The sequence below is a fragment of the Marmota monax genome, unplaced genomic scaffold (assembly GCF_021218885.2).
Source record: "Marmota monax isolate L192 unplaced genomic scaffold, Marmota_monax_Labrador192_F-V1.1 WCK01_AAM20220418_F8-fsc00060, whole genome shotgun sequence".
Lineage (NCBI taxonomy): Eukaryota > Metazoa > Chordata > Mammalia > Rodentia > Sciuridae > Marmota > Marmota monax.
This window is the reverse complement of record NW_026692826.1, coordinates 240,247-267,862: the sequence shown is the minus strand read 5'-3', so window position 1 is coordinate 267,862 and position 27,616 is coordinate 240,247. Positions and strand designations below refer to the sequence as shown.

Genomic DNA, 27,616 nt, shown 5'->3' with positions numbered 1-27,616 from the left:
TGCATTTCAAGGAGTCCTCACCCACTCCATATCCAGATAATTAATTTCAGTGTCATGTCTTTCATTTTACTTAAATTTTGAGAAAATGAGAAAAATTACTTCTGATTTTCATTCTCCCTGTTTGTTGCTGATTATATTGTAGAAAACCTGCTCACCCAAACTGGCCTTTGCAATGGCAACTCTTAGAAACCTGACAATATTTCCCCTTTTGAAGACCCCAGGCCTCTCCTTCAATATGTTGATGTGGCTACTGAAGTTTTAAAATATTTGGTTTCTATTTAACTTTTTGAAAACATGGAAAACAAGTCCTACTTTTTCAAATACTTAAATTTTATCAAGATATGTTGTACCTTCTTCCCCTCAAAAAGTCTGAATTTCATTATTCTAAAATGCTATCAGTATTGATTTTGAATACTTAAGCTGAAGAGGTTTAAATGCTACCTATCATTTGTAAAACTCAAATATGAATAGGTCAAACTCAGTTCTGAGTTCAGAATTTAATGAAGTACAGGATCAGCCAACCATACCAATACATTTGAGTCAAACTTCACACTAAATAAGTTATGACCTAAGGCATAGTCTTAAAAAAAAAGAAAAAAAGAAAATTACCTGAGAAACTGAGAGATTATAAAGAAAGCCTATTTATCTAGTTTCATTCAGCATCACATTTCTTCAGTGGATTCCTAATGGCACAGGCATCTGTTGCCTCCTGGGGAACTCTCAAATATTTCACTATCTTTTCAGATTTGAAAAGTATCTGAAAATGTGAAAATGGAACAGTCCTGTATGTTGTTTTTTGTTTGTTTGTTTTATTTGTATGTGTGTGTGTGGTCCTTTCTTCAAATGTTGTGGTTTGAAAAACTGTCCTGGGTGATTTTAAATCTGATAAATCTGAATATATAAGCTGATACATGGCAGGTAAATCCTGGAAATGTTTCTGATGTACATGCAAATATATATCAGTTGTGATATATATACATACATGTTACTCATCAATAATTACCAAAGTATATTGTACAAGTATTCTTCATCAATAATTACAAAAAGAATTATATATGCCAAAATCTCTTTCTAGCCTAATATTTTACAAATATAACTATTATCTGATCTTCCCATGAATAACAACCTATTTAACACTTATACACTGCAAAGCACTTCAGCAAATATTATCTGATTCTGGTTTGACTCTAACTTTGTGGATGAGAGAGATGTGGTATTTTGCCCCTTTGTGATAGATGAGTGAACAAGGAAAGGTAAGGTAAAGAACTTGTCTGTGCTCAGGAAGTGTGCTAATGTGATGAATCTTGCTTGGGTTCTCCTTAGACTTTAGGTTGTTTTTAAAATATGCTTTAAAAAGAAAACACCTAAATCAGTTCAGTTATGGAAACTGGCCATGAAGACAGTGCAAAAACATAGACCACTATTATTAATGATAACAGTAAATTTTTAATATATGCTTTCTATCAATCAAACATGAGAGGCTTTACACATACTATCATATTTATCCTAATAAGAACTCTGTTGTATAAGACTTGTTTTTCAACCCATTTTACAGAGATTAAACTAAAACTTAAGTCATTTCGAAGTAAGTGATCATGCTGAGATTCACAATGGTCTCCCTGACTTGGAAGTTAACAATGAAGCTAAAATTCTTCTTAATTCACTGCATAACCTATTAACTCATTGCTATCTATAGCCTCTGAATTAGGTAACCATCCAAAGTCTGTCAAGTGACATGGAAATTGCCACATTGTTTCCAATTCCCTATGATAAAACAAAACAAAGCTTTCATTTTACTTTTCTAAAGCTCTTACTTCCTTAGGGCCAACCTCTATTTCGTTGTAACTTTGATATTTATCAACCAGCCAGCTGAAGTCTTCTCGCTATCTTTTGCTTTGAGGGAAGTGGGTGATTAATACATTGACTTTCCCATGAAGTACAACAGAACCCACTAATCTTTTCCCCATCTCTTTTCCTTTTATTTCCCTCTGCTTTCATAGGGATGACTTTTAAACATGGCCAGAAACATCACAGGAATTATCAGGAAGCTAAATTTTGTTTCCCTGCATTGTCTGGGTGGTGTCACCCTTTAGTCAAGACCTCTCTGGCTCTTGAACTTACATCTTTCAATTAGACTGGACTGTCCTGGACCTACAGACCCAACATGACTGGAGACATGGAACAGCTTCTGGAACCCTAGTGACAGTCCTGACCCATCAGGCTCAGGTGAGATGCAGTAACATGGGAAATGTCCTTCCTGGCCCTACAGAGGTCCAAGGTGTCAGTAGTACAATGGGCCCTCTCTGCCTGGAGGGGAGAGCAGACCATTCATGAAAAAAAAGATATTGTTTTTTAAATCTTTTATATGGACCTTTATTTTTACCATTTTCAATGTTTTTTTTTTTTTTATTCATACATTTTTTAACTTGCAAAACAAAAGGGAGAAGGCTCAAAGACCTGAGGAGAAAGTCAACAAATGCAAACAGTAACTAGTACAGAGGAGTTTTCAAAGTGTGCTATGAAAGAAGACATTGTAGACTCTATGTTTAATATTTTTCTGGAGAAAATAATTTTTGGAGAAATTGATTTTGACTTTCATAATTAATACTTAATTTCACTATAGCTTCCTTTTACTTATGATTCTGTATAATTAGCCTCACACCCTAATTTTTCATTGGTTGTGTTGTTTTTCTTTAGACATGATAATAATTTTAGTTATGCAATCATGTCTTGTGGTATGAATAGGAATATTGAATTTACATCAAATATCAAGAGAAACAAAAAAAATACTTGATTTTTACTTTTATTTTTTAACTTCTATAGATTACAATTGTGGAAATTTAATCCTGATTGTCATATTTTAGGACATTGAGAAACAAGCATATGTGGACAGTTCTGGAAATCATATCCTATATAAAATGCTTGAGATCATGAATTGCTTCCACTTTACAAGAAATCATTTAAAATTGTAGGGGTGCAAAATTGCTGCCTTCCAGCATTTTTACAAATATGTATAACTCAAATTCCTCAAAATGGGAGGGAGTTATCCTAAAGCTTCATATGCCCTCACAAGACCATTCGTGGTGCTCAAAGCTCTGTGAGCTCCTGGTGCATTTAGTCCCCACCAGAGTCCACACAGGCACTTGAGTGAACATCACTCCTGTCCACATGGGGCCCCCTGCCTTTCAGAAATACATTCCCACCCCTTTACACTTCATTTTAGGTTTTCATGCTCATTCATTCTTTCCTTTGTGTTTACACCAACCTTGTGAGCTTATGTTGTTGTTCCTATTTTATAGGTGGATAAAATTGGAAAGTTAGCTATTTATTGAAATCCCATCATTTGTAAGTGGTGGAATCAACATGGAAACCTAGATCATGTAACTGTGAGTTATGTGTCATGCCCTACTAAGACCTGGACCTGAGGCTGCCTTATCACCCACCCAGAATATTGTGCAAAATATTATTGATTTCAAGAAACTAGAGCAAATTAGATTTAAAGCCAAAGAGGTTCTAATATAAAAATAAAATAATGAGATTACATTATCTTCAACTTGATAATAGTATAACACGCAGATTCAATATTAGAGGTACTTCTATAATTTTTATAAAATCATTATGTTATTTATGAGCATTTTATGAAAAAAAATAATATGATAGGCATTGTGTCTTCTGCTAAATTCTAAGACAGCACATTGCTTGGAAAAATAATATGAAAAGGAACTGAACAGTGATTGAAGTCTTTGAAGAAGTTAAGATGCTTGACTCCTTAAAAGTTACTCCTTCTTCTTAGAAGTACTGATGCTATTAATGTGCTCAGAGTTTACAAGGAAACCAAAGTTCAACTTCAATCAAAATCCAAAGAGAGTGTGAAGAAAGCAGCACTCAGAAAATATATAATATATAATTTATATATATGTAGACACACATACACACACACACACACACAACAACAACAACAACAACAACACAGTAATCATTCAAATATTTGTTTTCATCATAACTATCCACAGGGACATTTACATTCGATCTGAAACAGAATGGAATGCACTCCCTCCTCTGACCCTGGCCTACAATCCGACTCACTCGTGACTATTTTTCATCATAAATTGTGCTCAGGTTTCACACAGATGATCTAATCAATGGGGAAAACAGTCTTGTTTCAGGTCATTACATCCCACAACTGTTGTACCACAGTCATTGAACAGAGCTGCTCTGCCACAGGTAAAAGTCTGTTTTCCGGAGTTATCATGATGAGAGAGATCACTTCTCCTCTCTAATAAAGTTTGTTTTTAATTTCATTGTCAAGCTGAAACTGTATTCCATCCTTCCGATACCAACCTCATAAAACTACTTCCCCCGCATTGTACATGTGGCCTGCAATGGAGTCTTACTTTTTATTGAAGACATGGCTCTCTATTTCTTTAAAGACTCTTTGCAAGACTCACTCTGTACAAATAAGCTCATGCTGCCTGCTGTAGCAATGTGATAATTCTCATTTCTTTAATAATCATTTTTAATTGACTGATACAAATTGCAAATTTTTATGGGCTTCACTTTCTTAGGTATATGAAAGTGAATTCCATAAATTGAATCCCAAAGACTAGAGCTCACCAGTATCTGCTTCTCCTGAACAAGTAAGATATAGGAGTTAAATACCTAAAATCAGCTCTGTTATGATTCAGTCGACAAAATTATGTAAACTATGTTGGTAATAGAGTAGATGTGAGATACAGAACAGAGTTTCTTAGATATGTTATGGGAAAGAAAATGCCAGTTTTTATCTTATTTCTTCTTCATTCCAAAGAACCAAGTGCAGAATGTGTAATCTTTCCCTTTCCATACATATTCGGCTCCAATGTGGACCCTTAAATGACTCACAAATCAGAAAAAATCTAATTTAAGCATGGTTTGACTAATTTCACTAGTGATCATCACAAATCTTTCAAACTCACATCTGTTGAACATTATGTATGTGTTGGCCAAATTTTGTTTGTGTGTTTTCAGCTAAATACCTTAAAACATGTCAGCATTTTAACTAAGGAGATAAGTAAACATTCTAAGGGAAGCATTCTTATCAGATAATTGTGCACTGTTTACACACACAACTTGCTGCAATGATTCTCATCATTTCGGTTTTGGTGCTATAATTACCATTCCCATAATGCAGCCCCATCTTGAGAAATTACCCTTGTGCATTTATCTCACAGAAGGCAAGGATTCCAACCTAACTGGCAACATAAATGGCCTCAGCACTTGTGTGTTTTAATCCTCCATATGCTTGGCTCTCCCTTTCCTTCATGTGGTGACAGGGCAGAAGATAATTCTCTGGCTCTTGGCCTGACACCTACAACTGGGTGAAGCAAACTTGAATAAAATTTTCAAACCCCCCAGTGAAGACGTTTTCCAACATCTATTTTGAAAATGTGGTGTGAACATCTATTTACTACAACTGAACTATGGAATAGGTAGTTATCCCTGTAATATGTAAAATAATAGTATTCTGGTTAAATTGTATTCAAGGGAAATTTGATCATACGAATCCTATAGACACCAAAATCAGTGGATCCTCAAATTCCTTATAAAAAGTGACAAGGTTTTTACATATAAACAAACCTCCAAATACTTTAAATCATCTCTATATTACTTATAATACCTAATAACATGGAAATGTTATATAAGACAGGGTTAGACTATATTGCTTAGGGAATAATGGTGTCAAAAAGGTCTGTATTTGTTCAGTACAGATGTAGTTAATAGCTTTGATTTGTGGTTGGTTAACTCTGCAGATGCCCAACCCACAGATACAGAGGGCCAAATAAATTAACTATTGTCAAATGGGACTTTCTCTTCATTTCTCTATTTTTTTGTGAAATGAAATAAGTTTGTATAACTTGGACAAACTTGTGACTTTCCTCACTATTCACATGCTGAAGGCCAAACTGCTAAAGTCACTCAATCTGTGAACAGGGACTCCAGGAGGTGATCAAGCTTGAAGGAGGTCCTAACATCGAGGCCCTAATCCCATAGCTCTGGCAGCCTTTTTGGAAGAGGAAGAGACCTCTCCCATGCCATGTGAGGATACGTGGAGAAAGGGGGCTGCCTGCAAGCCAGGCAAAGAGCTCTCCCCAGAGTCTGACCCTTCTGGCACCTGCCCTTGGCCTCCCCAGCATCCAGAAATGGAAGAAATGAATCACTGTGATTTATGCCATTTTGTCACAACAGGCTGAAGAAACCAATGTAGCACCGAAATTCTTTCAGCTTTCTTCAAAATATGGTTGGTTTTTAGACAAATTAGAGTTAATTTTAATTTGAATTGTTAGAAAATTATAGTATTTGAAGATAAGGGAATTATTTGGTATAAACATCCTGATGGGCTCACTAGCTCTTCTCAATGATAGTTTTAATGATCGTTCCTACTCATTTAATTCCACATGTATCTATTACCTATTTATTTTATTTAAAAAGTATCTATTACTTCATCTCTAATAAAAACACCTTTTTTCCCCTAACTCATAAAGCTTTCTGAAGATCTATTTAATATTGACAATGAAACAGAAATATCATAGACTCTGAAGAAGAATCATTAGAAGAAACTGTCATTACTAAATCTTTTCAACATGAAATGTAATTGTATTTGCTGTTCAGATTCAACTCTGTGAATATACTAAGTTTGAGACATTAGGTTGTATTTTCTTCTGTTACTTCCTCTAATTTATAGAATCCTAAATGCCTATTATTTAATAAAATAAATAAAGTAAAAAAATAAATTAAATAAATAAAATACCTATTATTTAATAATGCTTTATTTATAATTATAATGGTTACGTATTTGGGACCCAACATTGCAATGCATTATAGTTTTTATATGTTATAAATAATTGGAGGAAAGCTCTTCTTTTAAACTCTAGATCAGTAGAAAATGTTCTTGGAATCCTGGACTGTAAAGAATATTACTGTATAGTTCAGAAAAAATCAAAAACCAAATCAATTTCCCTGAGAAATCCTACATTGATGTGCTTTAGAGAAACAGTATCAATTTATACAGAAAGTCATGGACATTCCTAACAACATTACAGATTTAAATTTGGCCCATGTTTCAGATTAACCCATTTCCCATCCTAAACCTGGACAAGAGACAGTTTTGAACCATCCTGTACTTCCATCAGGTTAAATGGTAGTGTTTATTCCCATCTGTAAGGACAACTTGGGTGATTTTATACCCTTTTCAATATTTCAAAACCTTTAGATTATGCTTTTTTCAGTGGAGAAAGTTAGCAGACATCACCTTATCCAAGTGATCCAAGTCAACATTGTTACAAGTGAGTACTGTCAACATCCAGTACCTCTCCAAACCGCAGGGTGAGAAGGGAAGAGCAGCACTTCTGCAATATTCTTACCAGGAATACAGGTAAAATGTGTTCATTAAGGAGACATAAGACAGACCCATACTGTGAGATATTCTAACAAATTACTCACCAAGAACTACAGGAAATGACAAAAGAACTCTTCTAATTTCGAAAAGACTAAGGAGAAAAGACAATGAAAAGCTGTGATGTTGGTCTGGCTCCCAGCAGGAAAAGTATAGTACTGGGACAACTGGAAAATTTGAATACAACCTACTGAGAAGTAAATAGCATTATACTAATGTCAATTTTCTAGTTTCAATTATTGCCATTGTCACATATGATTGTCAACATTTGGGGAACATAAATTTAGGAATAGTACTTTCCTTTTTGTAAGTCTGAAATCACTAAAATGAAATGTTTTAGAGTTTTACCTATTGGATCTTCATTTGACAGATAAGAAAATCAAGACTCACCCTCCCAGAGCTCTGCTCAAAATAATGAGAAAACTATAACTGTAATCGAAGGGTTTCTGTTAACTGACCACCCTGCAATATGAAGCTTTCCTGAGAGAAGTTCTAGAAGACTCTGCCCTACTTTTCTAAGAAGATAATCTCCCTCCCTTCCCCTCTCTTCCTCTCCCTCCCCACTTTTCCTTTGCTTTTATTCAAAGACTGTATATAAGAGATAAAAAGGAATCACAGAGGAAGATACCCTCAGGCTCACATTTGCTCACAGACCCATGAGTGGATCCCTCTGTTTTTACCCACCTCACAGCTGTAGTTTAGCATCAAAATTTACTGCTCCTCTTTGCCCTCTGGTTGCCTGCTTGACTTATCAACTGGACTACAAATTCTATAAAAAGTATCTTTATTTCTAACTTTTCCGTCTAGCACAAAATACCCATAAAGTAGGTATTTCACAATTATTTGAAGAAGAAAGGAATGAGGGAAAGTAGAAGAAAGAAAACACAAAGGCAGGTTTAACAGCATGCCAAGATTTTTTTTTTTTTGATGAAATGTTAAGCATATTTATGCAAACTAGTATTTCTCCCTGGTAATGATCCTAAGATGCATAAATAATATAAATCATGCAAAGTGATGAAGACAAAAATTCTCTCTCAATATATTTCTTGCCTACATGTGCTTAAGCCAGCAAAGACTGGGCAACTGTCCAGCTGTATCTAATTCTGTCATTTTCCTTGGGGAGTCACAGGGACTGCACCAGGTTCTCAGGCTCTGTATCATTGGGCCCTGCACATAAAACTTGTCAAAGCAATTCTACTTCACTTCCTAGGGCAAATCCTAAGTCATCAGTACAGTTTATGTCTTGGTTTTATTGCTAAACATTTAACATCAATATAATGTAGAAATATAGTTGGTACATACTGGAATTTATTCTCTATTTTTGGAGCATATATATTAGCATCGACATGAAAAAGGGTAGTTTTTAAGTGGCTTTTATCAAGACAAATGCAACTGGAAATTTAGAGCCTAATCTAAACTATCTAGCTTGGCTACAATTAGGCATGTAACTCCAAGTTCCCCACTTCCTCCAACTTCGCTATGTGGCTCAGCCTGATCAAGTCTTTGGGAATTATAATTTTTATTTGTAATTTAAGATAACACAGAATGTATTTAGCTATATTAAACTTGAAATAAGTGTGGGTTCTTTCATTTTAGAGGTAGTATATGACATATTCTATCTTCTATATGGAAAAAACGGAAACAAAACAAAAATCTTGAATTATTTGCTGGAGAAAATGCATTTAATACCTTACAGTTACACTGGACTATTCTAAGAGCTAAAAATAACTGCCAGAAAGTATGTCTAAAAAGCTGAACTTATTTGCATCCCACAGAGCTGATCCATGTCCAAATTCCTTTTGAAGCCACCAGGAGTTCCACACTTCTATCAGCAAGCTAACAAGAAGGTAAGAACAAGGATCTTGGCAAATTAACTCAAATTATAAAGATATTATGGGTGTGGATTTTCTAGACTTTCCTTAAACACACATGCACACACAGCCTGGCTTTGTCTCCTCTTCAGATCTGATCTGACTGTAGGCAATACACATATTTGCAGGACACTTGTTTCATTTTGTTTGTTTGTTTTCCACCAGAATGAATAAAATGTAGATTTTATTATGACAAATTTGTTTTTCCCTAAGTAATTAATACTTGAGATTTATTATTTTCTTTTTGTGCATCTAATATAACATTTTCCAGCTAAGGATTCTAATCTGTAATTCAATTTTTTTAACACAGCCTATTTTCATGATGAAGATTTCTTTTCCGGAACACTGAACACAGCTTCAGATATCAGGAGATAGAGAACCTCTTGGTGAGAGATACTGCTGGCTTGTAATGAAATGCATTGAAAACGCTCACCAACGTTTTCAGGCAAGCTTCGATTTAAAAGAAAGTAAACCCTGAACATTGCATTTCTATGTATTTGATTTCTGCTGTAGTAATAGATATAAATTCTCCTTGAATGAGTAGAAAAGAAAGGGAAATAGCAAAAAAAAAGCAAGAATGATATTAATGGCGAGGCAAGCAGACTGCTGAAGACGCACAGAGCACACATCTCAGTGAAAGTAATGGCCTCGGGCGCAGCCATGGGCTGGCAGCCCATTATGGTGAACAAAGACAAAAAACTACTCCATACCTGGAACAGAGGCTGGGTGGTTTTGGAGATAGACAGTTGTGTCAGATGGTTAGGAGACGTTAAGTGAGAAATGCCAATGAGGGAAAGACCGGGATGGGAAAGGGCACAGTCATGCAATGACGTGGGTGGAAACTGTGGCCTCTTGTACTGCAAATAGCAGATCAGAGACAATGGACACACTCCCAGCCAGATAAGAGGCACCTTGGTTCCCTATCCCCACGTAAAGACAGGAGAACAAGCAAGACAGTCATTAAGAATTGATCAAATGGGGCTCTACTAATCATTCAAACAGAACTCAATCAAGGGAACATGTAAAACTCTTTCCTTTAGTCTGTACATTTAGGGTCAACAGTTTACCAGTCTATAGCGAAAGAAAGGGTGGAAGGCTAAAGGAAAGGTCACATCATAGAGTCTAACTCAGTCCATAAGTCTCTGCCAAGGCTGGTTCTCACTTTGTATTTCTGGCCCCATTCAATGGATTGTTCTGCTTTGGGCTTGGGTTATCACGTGTCATGCAAACCCAGCACATTAGATAAAATAATAAACTCAAAATACATATTGTGATCTCATTGACCTCAATACCTTAATGACCCAGCTTTATTAACTGTACAGTCATTTAACTGATCTTGTTTGCCACAGCTATTAATATTGTCTCCAAATTTGAAGATCTACAAATACATAAATAAATATATAAACACTTGATTACTACATTCCTTAGCACAACCAAAACAGACCATTCTTCTAATTAGCTGGAATAAGTCTTAATACCTCAAATCATGCCTGCATTCACTGAAGGGATCACACATTTAACAACTGACACATGACAGACTGAATTATCCATAACTGTTAATTTATAATCAATATTTAGTAAAGTAGAAAAATAATATCTAGATTAATTGGATGCATATTTCAAATATTTTACTTCAGTTATTAAGTAACAATTGAATAGTAGATATGAACATTCCCATTTTAGAACTGAGGAAATTAAAATTCAGTAACATTAGGCAACTTAGGTAAAGTTATACAATAGTAGGAAGTGGCAGAGCCAGCAATAACACTTTATCGATTCAATATACATTGTACATATATGTAATGTCATCAAATTGAACTATAAGACATATAGTTGATATGTCTTATTAAAGTTAGTACTAACATCATCCAAAGCAACTAAATAGATCTTGTCTCGATGACCAAATGGGCGGCCATCTAATTAGCTTAGGTTAAATGTACATCGGTGGAAAGTACCACTTAGATTTCTTATTTAGTTTTCATGATGCTCTGCCTGGCTCCTGCTCCACATCTTGATCTACAATACTTAGTTTTCTGTCCTATAAACACTTGTGGTCATAGCCATCACCTCCCTCAGCCAAACAAACAACAGAAACATACCCATTTTATATAAACAAGTGATCAGAGCTGTCCCTCTGATGATTCAGACCACCAACCTAAAAAGAATTCCTTTATTTTCTTATCTGCTTCTTTTGGGATACTGTGTAAGTATTGCTCATACTTGCATTAATGCTTCTAAAGTACTCAAGTTCTATGTTACCATTTTATAAGAAAATAGAAACTGTCACTGTAAGGCCCTGTATTCGTCTCACTGGTCTATAAAACCTCTCTCCATCCCCAATTATTCTGTTTCCCTTTTTCTGCATTTTAGTCAATGAAGAAAGTTGTTTTTAATTTGCCCATTTCCATCCTAAACATTTCACTGTGAATGGCGGTACTGAACTCCCCATAGAAAGCATAAACACAATCTTAATTTTCTGTCAGATAAAATCTGTTAAGGTTGGTCTGGGGATGTGTCTCAAGCGGTAACACGCTCGCCTGGCATGCGTGGGGTGCTGGGTTCGATCCTCAGCACCACATAAAATAAAATAAAGACGTTGTGTGCACCAAAAACTGAAAAAATAAATATTAAAAAAATTCTCTCATTCTCTCTCTCTCTCTCTCTCTCTCTCTCTCTCTCTCTCTCCTCTCTCAAACAAACAACAAAAAAAAAATCTATTAAGGCATCTTCTCTGATTACCTAACTAAAGAATCATACAATTTCTTTTTAAAAAATAACAAATGAATTGTTCCATAACTTCATGTACATTTGGAACTTAAACCAGGATGTTTATAAAATTGGCTTCTAGATATTATTTGGATATAAACACTCTGAATTATTATGCATAAATGCAAAATTTAAAAAGACACTTTAAAATTTTAAAAATTGTGTTGATTTTTAAATGTTGGCCTAGCCCAACTCCATTTAAACCAAATTAATGGACATACTTTTGCTGTTTTAAAATTTTTACATTGTCACCAAACATGGCTTCATTCACCTAATAGCTACTGACACTTTATAAATTAGCTAAATATTTCAGATCTATCCATTGACGAAAGCTTGATGAATTGGTTAAATTCCATTAAAGTGAATGACATTCAGATTTGGGTTCTTTGTCAGTCACATGGCATTATAACTTATCTCTCATTTTAAATTATAAAACGAGTTAAAAGATAATAGAGTGAGGAAACTTAGCACATATACAATATAGATGACAGTGCCATTGATAAAGGAGAATGGATACAAAAAAAAGTTAAGTGCATTTACACATGCTTTCATAGCATAGGAAAACGTTACTGCTGATCCTAAATAATCGTAATCCATAAACCTAGAAACCATTAATCTATTTAAATCCTTCTGCTTACAATGTGTACCAGTCAGTATTGGTAATACAAAGGCATTGCAAGAAAAATTTTGGGGTGTGTGTGTGTGTGTGTGTGAGCGCGCATAAGATAAGGAATACCTTTAATTTTGTGAATGGCCATCAATAAAAATATTTTAACCCTTTCTTAAGGTATACACAAATGGAAAATAACCCACAAAATAAATAACCAAGATTCCTCCTCAATCTTTTAAAGTTGAGAAATTGATTTATAGAAAAGTTCATCCATCATCTGTGCTTCCTTTTATGAGGAACAGAATCATAACTGACAAAGTGAAGAGTAGAAACATAGAGGTATAGATTTCTTGCTGATATGCCCTACTTAGAAGCCTTTCATCAGTGCTAAACATCAAATTCAGAAATCTTGACAAACTTAAAAAGACTGGAAACTATGATCTGAGGATGATTAGGGAAAGGTCATGCTCTCTTGAAGTGCTTTCCAGTTCAGTAGGTCCCCAAAGAAAAGTCTCCTACCTAAAATTAAGATGGAAGGAAGCTGTGGGGAAAAAAATCCTAGAACCATGAAAACAAGATTGTTAATGAAAATGGCCTTGAGTTGCACATAATTTGGAGTAACCAGGTTTGATAATTGTACTTTTCAGTTTCTGAACTGCAGGTACCAGGAATTCGATAGAAGCATTAATGCAAGTATGAGCAATATTTACACAGTATCCCAAAAGAAGCAGCTAGAAAATCACTTGGCAAAAGAACACAGTGCTCTTCATTGAATACTGAACGTTCTTGTTCTGACATTGGCAATGAGTTTAGCATCATGGTAAATCAGGCCTCTGGCACTCCTCATCTGTATTTAGGAACAGAGCATCAATCCTTAAATTATGGCTTCACTGAACTTGATCACCCTGATTACACCTCATAGTTGCTAATAACAAAACTTCATAAACTGTCTCATAGAAGTAATGATTTGTGTTGACCTTTCCCAAATCAAAAAACTAGCAGTTATCACTCAAACCATAGACATTGACAATAATCATTTACAATTTTGAAAGTTAGATACCCTACCTTTCCTACATAGAGAGGGTCCGAACCCATATACTCTTCCAGCACAAAGAACTGATTCCACACCCAGCTGCGCTTGGTCCTGGAGCGCCCTGATTGGAAGTAGGGTTTGGATCTTGACCTTGAGAGTTCTGCTTGACTCATCCCAGAAAAACACAGGAAAAGAGCTATGAGTTGCAGGAAATGGCAGAACTCCACTTTACCCAACTTCATCTTTTTTTTTTTCTTTCTTTTTCCTGTGTAAGAAAAAAACCTTGACAAGAGAAGAGGCACAGTTCCAGTTGGCTTAGGAGCTCTTGCCTCCGGCAGGGTGTCAGCTGGGAGTCCAGAGATAATAATTTGTAGAGTGTTGGATTGGAAGAGGTCACCACTGCTGAAAAGTCTTTGCCAAGGAATGGTGTAATAGGTACCTATCGGAACAAAAAGAAGAGTCTGTGTCAGAACCAAGAAACACACAACATTGAACTTTCATTCACTAACTCAATATTGAAGTCCCATGATATTATCATGTGTAGAATATTAAAATATTAACTGGATGCTTAGAAAATTATTATAACTCTTGCCATATCTGTCACATAAATATTGCTGATGCAGAATTATCTTCATTCCAAAACACGACCTTAAAATTTCATGTTTATTCTAGGGCATTTTGCTTGAGCATATGGTTTAATTTACACAAATGTAGTAGCAGCAGCATTTTAGAAATCATTTTAATATTAGCCTTTTCTTCTTCTTCTTTTTTTCTAATACTGCAGTCAGTTTCAGTATTAGAATGTGAAAGCAAAGAGGCTCAGAGCAGGGATCTAACCAAATGGGAAGGACATATGCTGGTTTAAACCTCTCAGTGAAACTGTAAAGAGAAATAAAGGAAGATGAGGTGATTCGAAACTGGTTGATTGATTCTGAGTCACAGAACACCAGCTGTTTTGATGTGTTCTGATTTGATTGTGATCAGCTGAAAAACTCAGCAGTTTCCATTTTCCACCCTCAGACCCATTGTCATGTATGCTGCAGAGCATATGAAGTGAGGCGGCCTGGCTGTAATCATTTGCAATTATACACATATTTATTGAACATTGGGCAGCATGCTATGTGCACAGTAGGGCCTTCTCCATGATCATTTATGGATCTCATCATATTCATCAATGGATGTTTTAGAAAACCCAACTGTACTGTGAGACCCATCCATCACTGCCTTGCACCCAGAAGGTTCCACAGTGGGCCTGGAAAAGTCTGTTTATTCTGATGTGTATGAATTACAGTCACAGAATTCTGATTATGTAAGGGACACAAAATCACTTATAAACTTCCATACATTCCCTCAAAATACAACACACTTTATTTATTTATTGTATACTGCAAAATAACTGGAAGAGAGGGTTTTGAATATTCTAAATACAAAGGAATGATAAAAGTTTAAGTTGGTACTATGTTAATCATGATAATTCCGTCATTACACAAATTAAATCATTATGTTACACCTTGGTTTGTGAACTCATTTTACTTTCTAAAAATAAGTCCACAGTGAGGTGATTAAAGCAAAGGAATATCACGTGTGTGTGTGTGTGTATGTGTGTGTGTGTGCATGCGCACACACATAGGCATGCATGGTTTGAGAGAGAAAATACAGTCTTAAGAAAATGAAGCCAACAGGGTGCAGTGGCACATGCCTACAATCCCATAAAATAGGAAGGCTGAGGCAAGAGGATTGCAAATTCGAGGCCAGCCTCAGTAACTTAGCAAGGCTCTCATCAGATTAGTGAGACACTGTCTTAAAACAATCAAAAGGGTTGGAGATGTAGCTCAATGGTAAACCGCCATTGGGTTCAATCCCCAGTAGCCCTTCTTCCCCATTTAAAAAAAAAAAAAGAATATGAAGCCAAAAGGTATCTTCCTCTTACAGCAGAAAACAGTCTACCCTAACATTGTAAGTTTTCCACATCTCAACCTCACTTCCTTGTAACTTCACTGTTACTCAGTGAACAAATAATTCTGGTAGTCTGATTAATAAAATCCTGCATATAGAAGAAATGTGAAAGAAAAAAAATATATATATACACATTTATTAAATATGTTAAATAGTCCACACAGTGGAAGAAACAGACTGCACTGGCTTTGCACTCCATGAAAATGAACACATATATTTACAGGTATGTAAAGTGAAGGGGAGAAGCGGACAGAGAGGATTGAATAATAGGTACAAAATGCAGTCAGGGAAGATTATATTCTGGCACCCAACCACAGTAGAATGACTCTACTTAATAATTTATTGTATACTGCAAAATAGCTGGAAGAGAAGGTTTTGAATATTCTAAATACAAAGGAATGATAAAAGTTTAAGGTGATAATATGTTAATCATGGTAATTCCATCATTACACAATGTATACATGCATGCAAATATCTGGCTGTACTTCATGAATATGTACAGTTATTATGCATCAGGTAAAAAAATTTTAAGAGAGAATAAAAAGAAGTTGTTCTTTATAGAAATGATTCTAAAAGTGCTGGTTGTTCTAGAATTAGAATTATAAAGAACAAGTAACTTGGGGTCATGCCTTAAGGGTGCTTCACAGGCCCTTAATTAAGTTGGAAGCTAATAATGAGGAAGTCTGAGAAATAGGCTGGGCCTATTACAGAAGACAAGCAGGCAATTAAGCTAGGAACCTGTACACTAGCATATGGATTAGTCCAGTGATGGGAAAGGAGTCCTGAGGAGTGTCTCATGCCATGAGGTGGTGTGGCTGTCAGCATGGGTAGGGTAAGTTTATGTAGCTCATTCACCATGTGGCAAGCCAGGCTCTTGGGGATGAGGACGGGTTGTTCAGAATTGTGATTAGAGGACTGGGATGAGCTCAAAAAAAATGACAGCCACATATAGTTCCAGTTTTACCACTTTCATTTCGGTTAAAAATAATGACATAAATGCTTTGGTTCTTAAGATTTGTAAAAATGCAATATGCCAAACTATATGACCTAGGCTACTGTATGGATCAATAGACTTCGTACCATTTCTCATTGTGTACATGTATCTAATAAAACAACTAAACAGCAAATAAGCTTTTGGAATTCAAAATTGGGGAAGGTTGTATAATCATGTATTGATACAGACTTTTTATTTGCACCAGGTGGAGATTTAATTTCTGAGTCTGTAATGTCTCAACTGTGCTACAATCTTGGATAAGAAAAGTTCCAAGAAGTGAAATTCCAGGATGAAACCTCAAGCCTGTCCCCTTGGAAATAAAATGATGACGTCTACCTCACAGGATTAAACAAGAATGCCTGGAACACCCACAGGGCTTGGCACATCCCAAGGCAGTTGAACAGAGTTCTTGAGATTATTACTCTCATCATATTTCTGAACTTCTATCTGGTTAGGATAAAATTAAAGTTGGTTTGTTAAGTGAAGTTGGGCTTTGTGCTAATGTTATCAATAAAATATTTTAGAAAATTCTTAGTGTAAATGAAAACATTCTTGAAAGATAGATCTATTTGATGCCAGAGAATTATAATGCTTATGAATTTAAAGACCCACATGGATACACAGAGGGGCACCAAGATATTTTTAAAAACAGTATGACTCTTCCTTAGAGGCATGTCCTGTGTAATTTATTTTTGGTACACAAAGTATCTGAATTGGAAAAGTTTGTTTGAGTTCCCTTATCGCATCTACTGATGGGAAACCAAAGAAAAACCTGGGGCAGGGGATAAGACCATAGGGGTCTTTATCCTATAACCTCGATCACTAGCTAACCATGACCTTGGAACCCTCTGGGATTTCATTTTCCACATTTACAAAACTACAGAGCTGTAATAAATCATCTTATGAATTCTGGATTTTTTCCATGTCATACTTCTGGGATTTTTACAATTATATAAAACGGACTTTGTTGGCTCTCTTAAAGCTGTGATGAAGTGCATATTGCTAATAATTAAGGGTGGAGAAGTTCAAGAATGCGATAGGAATGTAAAAGAGGAGTTTGGCCTGCCTGTGAAATGTAGCATACTCTTTATTAAGAGATGTTTAATTTACTTTTCTTGCCTCATGAAGATTATTTCTCTTCCATATAACAGGACTGTAGATACGTCAAATTAATTAGGATGTATAAAATGAAAGGAGTTGCAGAATGTGCCATGGGTGACATCTTTTGAGATGATAATTTTGAAGGGGAGATAACTGAGAATCCTGTATTATGCCATTTAAATCCTTCAACTAGGATGAACATAAACCTCCATGAACAGATGCACCAACTCTACCTTTGTATCTATAGCACCTAGAAAAAAGGTAGGCTCTTAATTGACATTTAGGAAATATTTGAAACATATTGGTATTCATTATGATCTACTACACTTAAATGGAAAATTAGCCACATCATAAATCAATGTATTAATTCCTTTGAAACTCTACCACGATTATGACTCACAAATAATTTGAAAATAGTCCTATTGAACTTCTCTGTAGCATTTGAAGGAAGTATTTGCCAGGTTTATGAGCCAAAGTTTCTTCATTTTGCTTCAAGGTCTACAAGATTGAATCAGGGAATTTTAAATAACTCTGTGTACATGATTAAAAAACAAACAAACCAAAAAACAAACAAACAAAAAAAAAAAACACTTCTGTCATGAGGCAGATAAATGCCTCTGTGATACCCTTTGCTTTGGGGAACTAGAAAACGTGTCTATACAATTGTGATATGCAGTGAGTGCGTCTGATAACATGTTCACCAATATTTGTGGTAGTTACCAACTCTGCCTGGAATGTACACCCCACTCAGTATGGTAACAATTGTCTGGCCTCAGGAGAGCTGTCCTCTTTCTTCACTCTTCCTCAAACCCCTGATTCCTTTTAAATAACCTCTGATTCTCAAGGTAAAGGCCAGTAGAACAGGTAAACCCAACTCATCCTTCCCTGAGTTGGGTTATCATATAAGGAAAGCCCTGAAGAATTATTAAAACCTTCACATTCTTTGTGTGTGGTTGTTAACCAGAAGTAGCTAAAACTTGAACTTGAATTTTCCTCATGTGTGGCATAACCTCTCCAAACAGGTTTCCTATCCCTTTACAGATGCCAACATACATAAGAGACCATAAAAACATTGTTTTACTTGTAAATGAAATGTGGCCACAGAGCCAGTCACAATCAGCAGTATTGCACAATGGGTTAAATATTCCCTCACAAATCCATATTGTAAAGACAAAGCCCTGCATCTGGCCTTGGACTTCAACAGGAGCTCATCTCCTCTCTTTCTTCTGTGCCTGAGCTTCACATAGAGGAGTTAATAATAGGAGACACATCAGAAATGGCAGAGACCCCTGTGCTGTGCTGTGTTGTGTTTGCCATCACTGTTGGAAGGCTTAGCGGAATGACCTGCAGGAGACATGGATGCTAACCTCCTCACCATGGCTAATTCAGAAAAAATTTGCAAAAGTATGTGTTGGTATACAGCTGAGGTAACTCCCCCTGATCTCTGTCAACCTCTGGACAGTTACAAATGGTGAGCATTAGAACCCTGGGAAGACAGAGAAGAAGAATTGGTTATATCTGAACAGAGAACTGAATAGGGGTCAACCAAAGATGTTTGCAAGAGTACTGGGGAGGGCTACTGGACTAAAGACTAACCTAACATAAAAAATGATCAAAGGAAGATTTAAAATGATTTTTTTTTTTGCTGTGACATTATAAGGCTAAGACTTGTACTTTTTAAATTTATAATATCTTCCAGATTTTTTCCAAATTAAAATTAAATGAAAATCAGTGCAAGTAATCCTGTGAACAGCAAAACACACCTTAATCTAGCAGCATACAAAACAGAACCTTAAACAGGAGATTTTAAGTGAATTGAAGTAAAAAGGAAACCAGAAAGTAGTAAGAATTAGGCATTATTTGCTAAATCAACATCATTTATCTGAGATAAAATCACTTATCATACTACCACTTTGTTTCAATCATTTTTGTTCAACAAAGTAGCAAAGAGTAATTTTAGATTATTTATTATTCATTTAACCTTAATAGGTAATATTATTATCAAAATAAAATCAGTTTTAGAGAGTTTTTCTGAATTTTCTAGTTCCCTAAACATGTCTATGAAACCTCTTTTAAAAATCATATCAAGTCATCATCATTCTCTTAATTGAGTGCTTTTTTAAATTTAAAAGGAATGACTGAAAGTTTCTTAGTTACAAAAAGAAATTTTTATGCATCAGCATATCAACTGTTAGTCAGCTGAAGTGCAAATCTTCCAGAACCTGTTCTATCTAAATTAAAGTCAGCATGATAAAAAATGACAATAGTATAAATGTATCACATTCAGCCACTACATATTAACACATAGCTAAAGGAGTAGTTTTTAAAACATGCCTAATTGACAATTAATTTTCATATGCTAGATTGCTTTTTAAAAAGGCACACAGTGGTATATGCTATATAGACATAATCTGCGTTGTAATATATAACTACTAATTATGTTAAAAGGGGGGTATATTACTATTTTTGATTTTGTGACACTAATAGTTGGGATATTTTTATTTCAATTCACTCTAAATATGTAATGCCTTATCACAATTGAAAACCTTATACCCTCAAAGTTTCTCTAAATTCTAGACAAGAAGCTGCCTGAATATTGCATCAGATGTAGATATAAAACTGCTTAAGATACACTTAGAGTATACCACACTAACACATAGCTTATTTTCCATTGGTAATATTGATTTAAAGAAGTTATATCTTCCTTTTAAAAGTGCTTACAGTTCACGATTAGTTGGAATGTCCAAAAACAAATTTAACAATCTGCATTTTGTAGGAAAACAATTACAGGAATGACATTTGCGGGCTGTCAGTGTATTTAATAGAAGAAGCCATGAGAATCAGAAAAATCCATAGTAGCTGACTGCTGAACACTTGCAGAACCTAACTGATACTCTCAGAGATATTTTGTTGGCTCAGTTATGAGATACAATAGTACAAGAAACCATGGTCATAAAAATAACCACAAAATGGGGGAAAAAATCTCATTGTTGGCCTATTGGGAAGAAACTGTCATTTCCAAGACTGCGTTAAGGTTGAACAACATTTCAACAAGCAGCATGGTATTAACAAATCTGTGTGAAGGGTGAACAACACATTTGGGTAAAGATGGAAGTGACCTATTCCTCAGCAGAGTTTAGAGGGCACTTTGCAAAACGTTGTCATTACCTGAGAGCAACCTTCTCACTAGTTCTTGGTATGGTCTAAGAAAAGTCTTTACCTTTTTCAATATTCCTTGGGTATTCAGTGCCTCTACCTAAATTCAGCAAAGAGATTGTCTCCTAGTTCATCTAATGTCTTCTTTAAAGAACTTCTTTTGCCTTTGTTTCCCCTGGGCAGCAGCAACCTGTGACCACTGAGGTCCTCACTGTGAATAATCTCTCGAAAAAGCAGAGTAGGGTGCTTTGAAGAATTGATGTCCCTCAATTGATCTTGCTTTCACATACTCTTTAAGTAGAACTACTTAAAATTTTGGAAACACCAAAATGATATATTCTAATCTCCTTCTATGCATGACAGGATATGTCATATTTCAATTCTGGAGAAGACTGGACCAGAACAAGGAGACTTTTAAGAACTGTACCCACACTTTATTTCCAACTATGACATTACAAGCCAAGCTATTAAAGATATTGTCTATGAAATAGGTAAAGAGAACTCTAAAGAAGGAAATAGTTTGGTTCCCATAAATGTTCATGTTAGAGAAAACACACAAAGAACTGCTCACTTCTGCTGCTATGTTTGAACATTTCTGAAGTGAAACAAAAGATGAATAAAAAATTTAAGTGGAGAAAGACTTTATTAAAAACCAAATCTGTTCCCTTCCTTCTTTAAAAGAAAAAAAAAAAAGAAATCTGCAGAATTCTAATGATTTGTCCAAGGTCACACAGTGAGTTACTGATGCAGTTGATCAATAGTTGGATGCAATAAGTGAAGTGTTAAAAGTTACTTATTCTGGTAATGGATCTCTTTTCAATGTGTGAGGTTTAGATTGTATCATCTTTTCCCCAAACCAAGAAAAGTAGATGTGATATTTGAATTTTTAGAAGACCATGAGTTTTAATTTTCAAAGTAGGAGCTCATCATGATTCCACTCAAGAGGACAAGGGGTTCAGAGTAGAAATAAAGAGTGGAAAGATCTACTATCTGGGGACTTATTTTTCCTTTTATTACAAAAATTGGAGAATGAGCAGTATCCAAATTTAAAATTGCCTACTCCGTTCTGATTTACACTGTCAATTAAAAAAATAACTTGCAACTACATATGACCCCAAGAAGTTAACTATTTCCACTGAAAATTAAATAATATCCCAGTGAATGTTTCAGAAATAGGTCAACTAAAGAAAATATCTGAGAATATACAGTGGATTTCTAGGGCCATTTTGTTCAACAAAATAGTAACTATCATACCATTTGTGCTATTTGGGTTGGTACTATAAATCCTAACTTTTGAGATGATTGCCTCTACCTAATATTGTCATTATAATTGTTCTAGATTTAATTTTGCCACCTTCAGTTTCTAGCATAGCAATATACTACTATTTAGTCTATGGCATCTGCATAACATTTAAAGATTTCATCACTTCAGTTGTTTTTATTGTTTTTGTTCTTTTTGTGGCACTGAGGATAGAACCCAAGGCCTAACACATGCTGGGCAAACATTTAATAATTTTAATGCTGATGAAAAGCCCTCTCCTTTGTACTTAAAATGTTTAATTTTTTACATTTTAATTAGTGAGACTTGGGACTCTTTGTGATGCGTGACTTCTCATGTAAAGAAACTGTGATCAAAATATTAGCTCCCTGGGCCAGATAACATTACAACCACAGACCACAACCTCCCATAGTTAACTGGCCTAAACATGCAGGCAGGGGCCCTGGAAATGAACCACATAGCCTGTTGTGTGCATCTGGTTACAAACATGGAAAGAAAACTTCTCTACCTGGATCACAGATCAATATCAACCAAGCACAAACAACCTCTGCCATGAGTGAAGAGAGTAGAGAAAAAACAAAAGAGGAAGGGAACATTGTTTTACCATTAAATGTAAATTGTGAAGTAAACAAAGTGACAAAGAGCAATACTAAATTATTCATATAACAGCAAAATGGCAAAATTGTATTTAAAGGGCTTTTTCTGTATACTTTGCTCTTCTTTCAAGAAATCTTAGCTGTATCCATTTTAAATTTTAATTTGCCCTTATATTTACCTTGTGTCAGGTGTGATTTATGTGAGTCAATAAAAGGCATCATGTTTCAATAAACACTATGCAAAATAGCAGAAAATAAATTCTATCAGAATGAAAATCTATACTACTATCTGAAATGAATGTATGGACAGATGTCTGCATATTCATTTGCACTGGTAATTTTATCAGAGAGGAGGTTTGCAGAATGATGAGGGGAAGTGTTTGCAGGGGTATCTTTCTGCAGAACCAGCAAATTCCCAGAGGAGGCACTCGTGTATTGCTGGTTATAGCTAAATCTGCTTTGCTTGTCAGAGGCTGGGAGATGGTCACACACAGGACTATCTGGTCACATGTCTTCTTTCCTTGTCCTTAACTCCCCTTTATCATCCCATGAAGAGAGATCTGATTCCTTCATCCAACAAAGAAAAGCTTTCACCACAGTCCCTCTGCGATTAACTAGTGCAAGCTAGTCATTTAGAAGTTTCTGAAACTCCCAAATTAAGCTAAGCCTTTGAAGCCTTCAAATCAAGTAAAAACATTTTTTTTTCTGATAAGAGAACTATGATGTGATATAAGCTGTTAAAGCAAGAAGTATAGAACATTGCAAAATTCAGGAAGATAGAAATCATTCAGCAATAAATATTCACAACACTTAACAATATATGGGCTTAGTACTTTATAAAGAATTTCCAAAAGGTTTGATAAAGTCTTTAACTCAACACAAAGATGTATTCACTTCTTTATATCTGAATGCATTCTGAGAAGTTTATAGCAGATTTGACATTAAAAGCCTAAAATGCTGAATAATGGGGAGACTGGCAAAGAAATCATGCCTAAGAAGAGACAGTGGTTTGATTTTTTAACCAAGGAAGGCTGAACAGTGGCCAAGTCAGCATGCTCCCAACCCTCTGATCCTCATTGGATACTGAAATCTAGAGTCAATTCAAGGGTAAATTGCAGTAACATAGATGCTTTACAAGAACCTTTTTATAAGAAAGGGAAACGCTCTGTGCTATTAAATCAATAAAAGTAGACTTAAGAAGAGTTGTGAGTCTGTCAACTGATTGTTAACACAATTCTAATGACCCATTGCAGTCCTTAATTACAATAATATCTCACATTGTAAATGCACAATGCCTTTTTATTAAAGCTGCAAACCTTAATGGCTTTTAGCAGGGTGATGGGCTGTACTACTGATTGTTTTCTTTATTTTTCTTTCCACAGGCAGACTTTCAGCTAGCTCTACCAGATAAAACTATTAACAGTGAATGCCACCTAATTGCCTCCAGCAACCAGTCCATATTAAATAGTAACATATAAGCAAGACTTCTATAAAGTTGCCAGCTTGACTACCTGCCTTCATGCCTTCCCAGTTTAATTCAGACTTTTCCAAATAGAACTAGAAATAAAGAAAATGAATCTTAGTGAATTTCTCCTTTACATAGAGAAACAAGAGCTTTGGTCAACACAAGTCAAACTAGTTCTTTCAGAAAGAAATGATTTTGATGAGTTACTGAAAGCAACTATTTTTTTCCTTAACTCTTTTTTACCCCTTAACAACCTGTATTTACAAAGATATGCTTAAAATTATTTTGATACTGCTGGCAGTATATCTATGAAAACTTTCCTTTAAAAAAAAAAAGGTTGCCACTGATCCTAAACTCTTGATATAGGTATAGATATATACTGCTGTTTATCTGTTAATATGTTTTAAAATGCATATAATGCATAGTGTCACTTAGCAGGGGCCATATATTGATGATACATTTTCTTTTTCTTTTTTCCTTTAATATAAAGTTGTGTTCATCTACTTCTGTATGAAAATGATCTGGACACCTGTCTGGTTACAGAAATAATGAAAGGCAGAATCTTCCTTATAGATACTACCCTTAATAAATGAACTAATAAAGACAAAATATTTCTTGGAAAATAAAACAGCTTTTAAGAATATCCATGTTTCAGAATGCATATCTCCAAAATCTTGAGACACTCAATCCTTGATGGTTTCTCAACAGTTCCTCATTCTCCCAGTACTGGGTGAACTCATTACTCGTCTTTACTCACCTGAACTATGACATCTAAGAAATCCGTAGGGGTTAACGATCTAAGGCATGAAGAAATACAGAACAAAGGTCCTTTTGCATTAATCCACACTGGAAGGTTGAATACCAACAACTAGCCCTGAACCGTGTGCACCCACGAAGAAATCCACCATGCATTCAGAGAAGCAGGGCACCCTTTTCCCAGCTCACACCTAACGCACAGCCAGGCATAAGGGAAGCCGGATGCGAAGCCAAGGCAAAACCTGCAGATGCACCATATCAGCAGAATACTAATTACAGGAAAAAGCAAAGCAACCTTAGGTGAGTTCCACCTTCACAAAAAGCAGAAGGTGTCTAGCGCAGATGGTTCAAAGGACTCCTGAAATCAAAGGCACACACCCCCTTCCAGCCTCAGACCTCTGCAGAATCTGGCGGCATAAGCAGCGCGGAGTTGTGCCCCCATCAGTCCGAGGTCAAGGGAGAGGCCCGTTTGGGTTCCTCTTTGAGGACAGCGGTCCAGACTGCCTGCGTTTGCCTCTGCGTCCGGAGAATGACGGGATTTGCTATTACCCTGAACTACTTCTCGCGTCGCACCTGGTGTCTGTCAACACCGCTTTCAAGGCCGAGCGCCCCCAGCTCTGTCCACACGCCTGTCCTGCCTTGCAGAACAGCGTCTCACGGCAACACGCAGTAACTTGGGAACGCCAGGGAAAACTCCATATGGATGCCCCCGCCGGCTTTCTGCTCACTGATTAGTCCCGCTTCTAAACGCTCACAGCAAAGGCGCATATATGCCCAGAGGCTCCTCTCCCAGCCCCTGACAGCAAGCACACTCACCTGGGGCCTCTCTGACCTCCCGGCGGCGTCAGGCGCCAAGAACCTGGGCGTTTGCATCCGAAAGGACACGCGCTTGGTGGCCCGGCGCCCGCGGGCGCTTCGGGACCCAGTGCGCGCAGCTCGGCGCGCGGGGCAGACCGGAGCCACCCGTTTGGCACCTGCACGGGCCGCACCGGCACAGGCTCTTCCTCCAATCACAGGCCACTCCGCAGGGCGCGGGGACCCTGCCCGGGCCTCGGGTTCCCGGGTGCGTCTGCCTCAGCCGGTTGCGAGCGGCCCCGCGGGTTGTTAGCCCAGGCGGCTCAGACTCCAGGTCCGGAGCCGACACGGGAGCGCGCGTCCCTGGAGAGGGCGAGAGGGCAGCGCGGGAGAGGAGAGAGCGCGCGGGACCCGGGCCGGGAGGGGAGCGCAAGAGGGTGATGCTGATCCAGTCGGGCGCCGGCTGTCAGAACAGTCCGAGGCCGGCTCGGGGAGCCACTGAGACTTCAGTACCTCCTGGAGACCCAGTGAGGGCTGTTGGCAAAGAAGGCGAAGAGGAAGCCAGCCGCTCAGCCGGCACGCGCGCGCACACACACACTCACACACACACGCGCGCACACACGGGCACCCTCCTCCACCTCCCTCCCGACAGATCCGTACAGATGGATTCCTTCGCAGGAAAATCAAGAAGAGGGATGAAAGTAGGAGGGGCTGAAGCCCATCCATCTCTCCGCGAATTATTTGCATCTGAAAACACGAAGCTGGAGAGAGTTTTGAGAATTTTTTTCAAGCTTCATCCCTCCCACTCCGCTTTGCCTGTCGTGGAAGCCCTTGATCAATTGAGCTCCCGAGGCATGAAGGCAAAGTCATAAAACTAATCAGAACTTACAGTTTTCTTGCTTGATAGTTTTGCCCTTTCAATCTCTTCGGACTGCCCTAGTTCTACTTTCTTTACTTGCGGAAAATGTCCTTCCCTGCTGGGCTCTCTAATGCTAAACTTGCAAGATGTATGATTTACACCCAGGGTGGGACAGAGGACCCGCGTGAAGCCGGGAAAGAAAGAAGAGTGTCTGATATTTTATTTACAATGCGCCGCGGCTAGTTGAGTAGACCAGGCTTTGTTTTCCTCTGCTCTGGCACTTGGTTTAACCCCACGACTAGGTGTTCTGTCACAGGGGCTGGAAAGGTGAATAGATCATTTCCAAGTATGTTCGTTTTCATTTTTTCGCTTACTGGCAGTGGAACTTGCCCTCCTCTTCCCTTAATGGTGATTCCTTGGATACTGGTTATAAGGACACAGGCTTGTTTGCGTCAGCATCTCAGATTTCTTGTGCACTCAAACACATTTGCTCTTCACCCAATCCAGCTTCTCCTGGTCATTTAATTGCATTCTCTACCCTACGCCCACCTACTCAGTATTGAATTCCATGCTAATAATTCCAACACCAGACATTTTAAACTCCATGTAAATTCCAGCTATCATCCTAATCTACTTACTTAACATTAATGCTTCATTTAAAAATTTACATTTCCAACTCCAAACTTCCCTTGATTCTGGCCTGCCTGCATGGTCTTCTCCCATCCAACTCTCAGGGATCACCCAGTATCAGGATGCTTACAGCCAACAATGGCTTGGTTTTTCCAAGTATGTACTTCTCTGCCAGGGGCACTATCTTTCTCCAGATACCCAAGTATTAAATTTTGGCTTTATTCCTGAGTTCTTTGAGGTATTTGTGTGAAAATCCTCAGCCACACTAGATCATAGCATGTCATTTAAAAAAAAAAAAATTAAATACATTTTTCTGT

The 27,616-nt window shown here is 36.9% G+C and overlaps 1 protein-coding gene across 1 annotated transcript in view; it reads right to left on the bottom strand.

Moving 5' to 3' along the window:
- Cdh7 (cadherin 7) overlaps positions 1-26,489 on the bottom strand; it is a 126,924-nt gene extending 100,435 nt beyond the window's left edge. The window contains exons 1-2 of the mRNA XM_046448630.2: positions 25,832-26,489; positions 13,745-14,151 (exon numbers count right to left, since the gene is read on the bottom strand). Coding sequence (XP_046304586.1) covers positions 13,745-13,954 — 210 coding nt within the window. The 5' untranslated portion in view covers positions 13,955-14,151; positions 25,832-26,489. The remainder of the gene's footprint in view (positions 1-13,744; positions 14,152-25,831) is intronic.
- Positions 26,490-27,616: the final 1,127 nt, after the last annotated feature.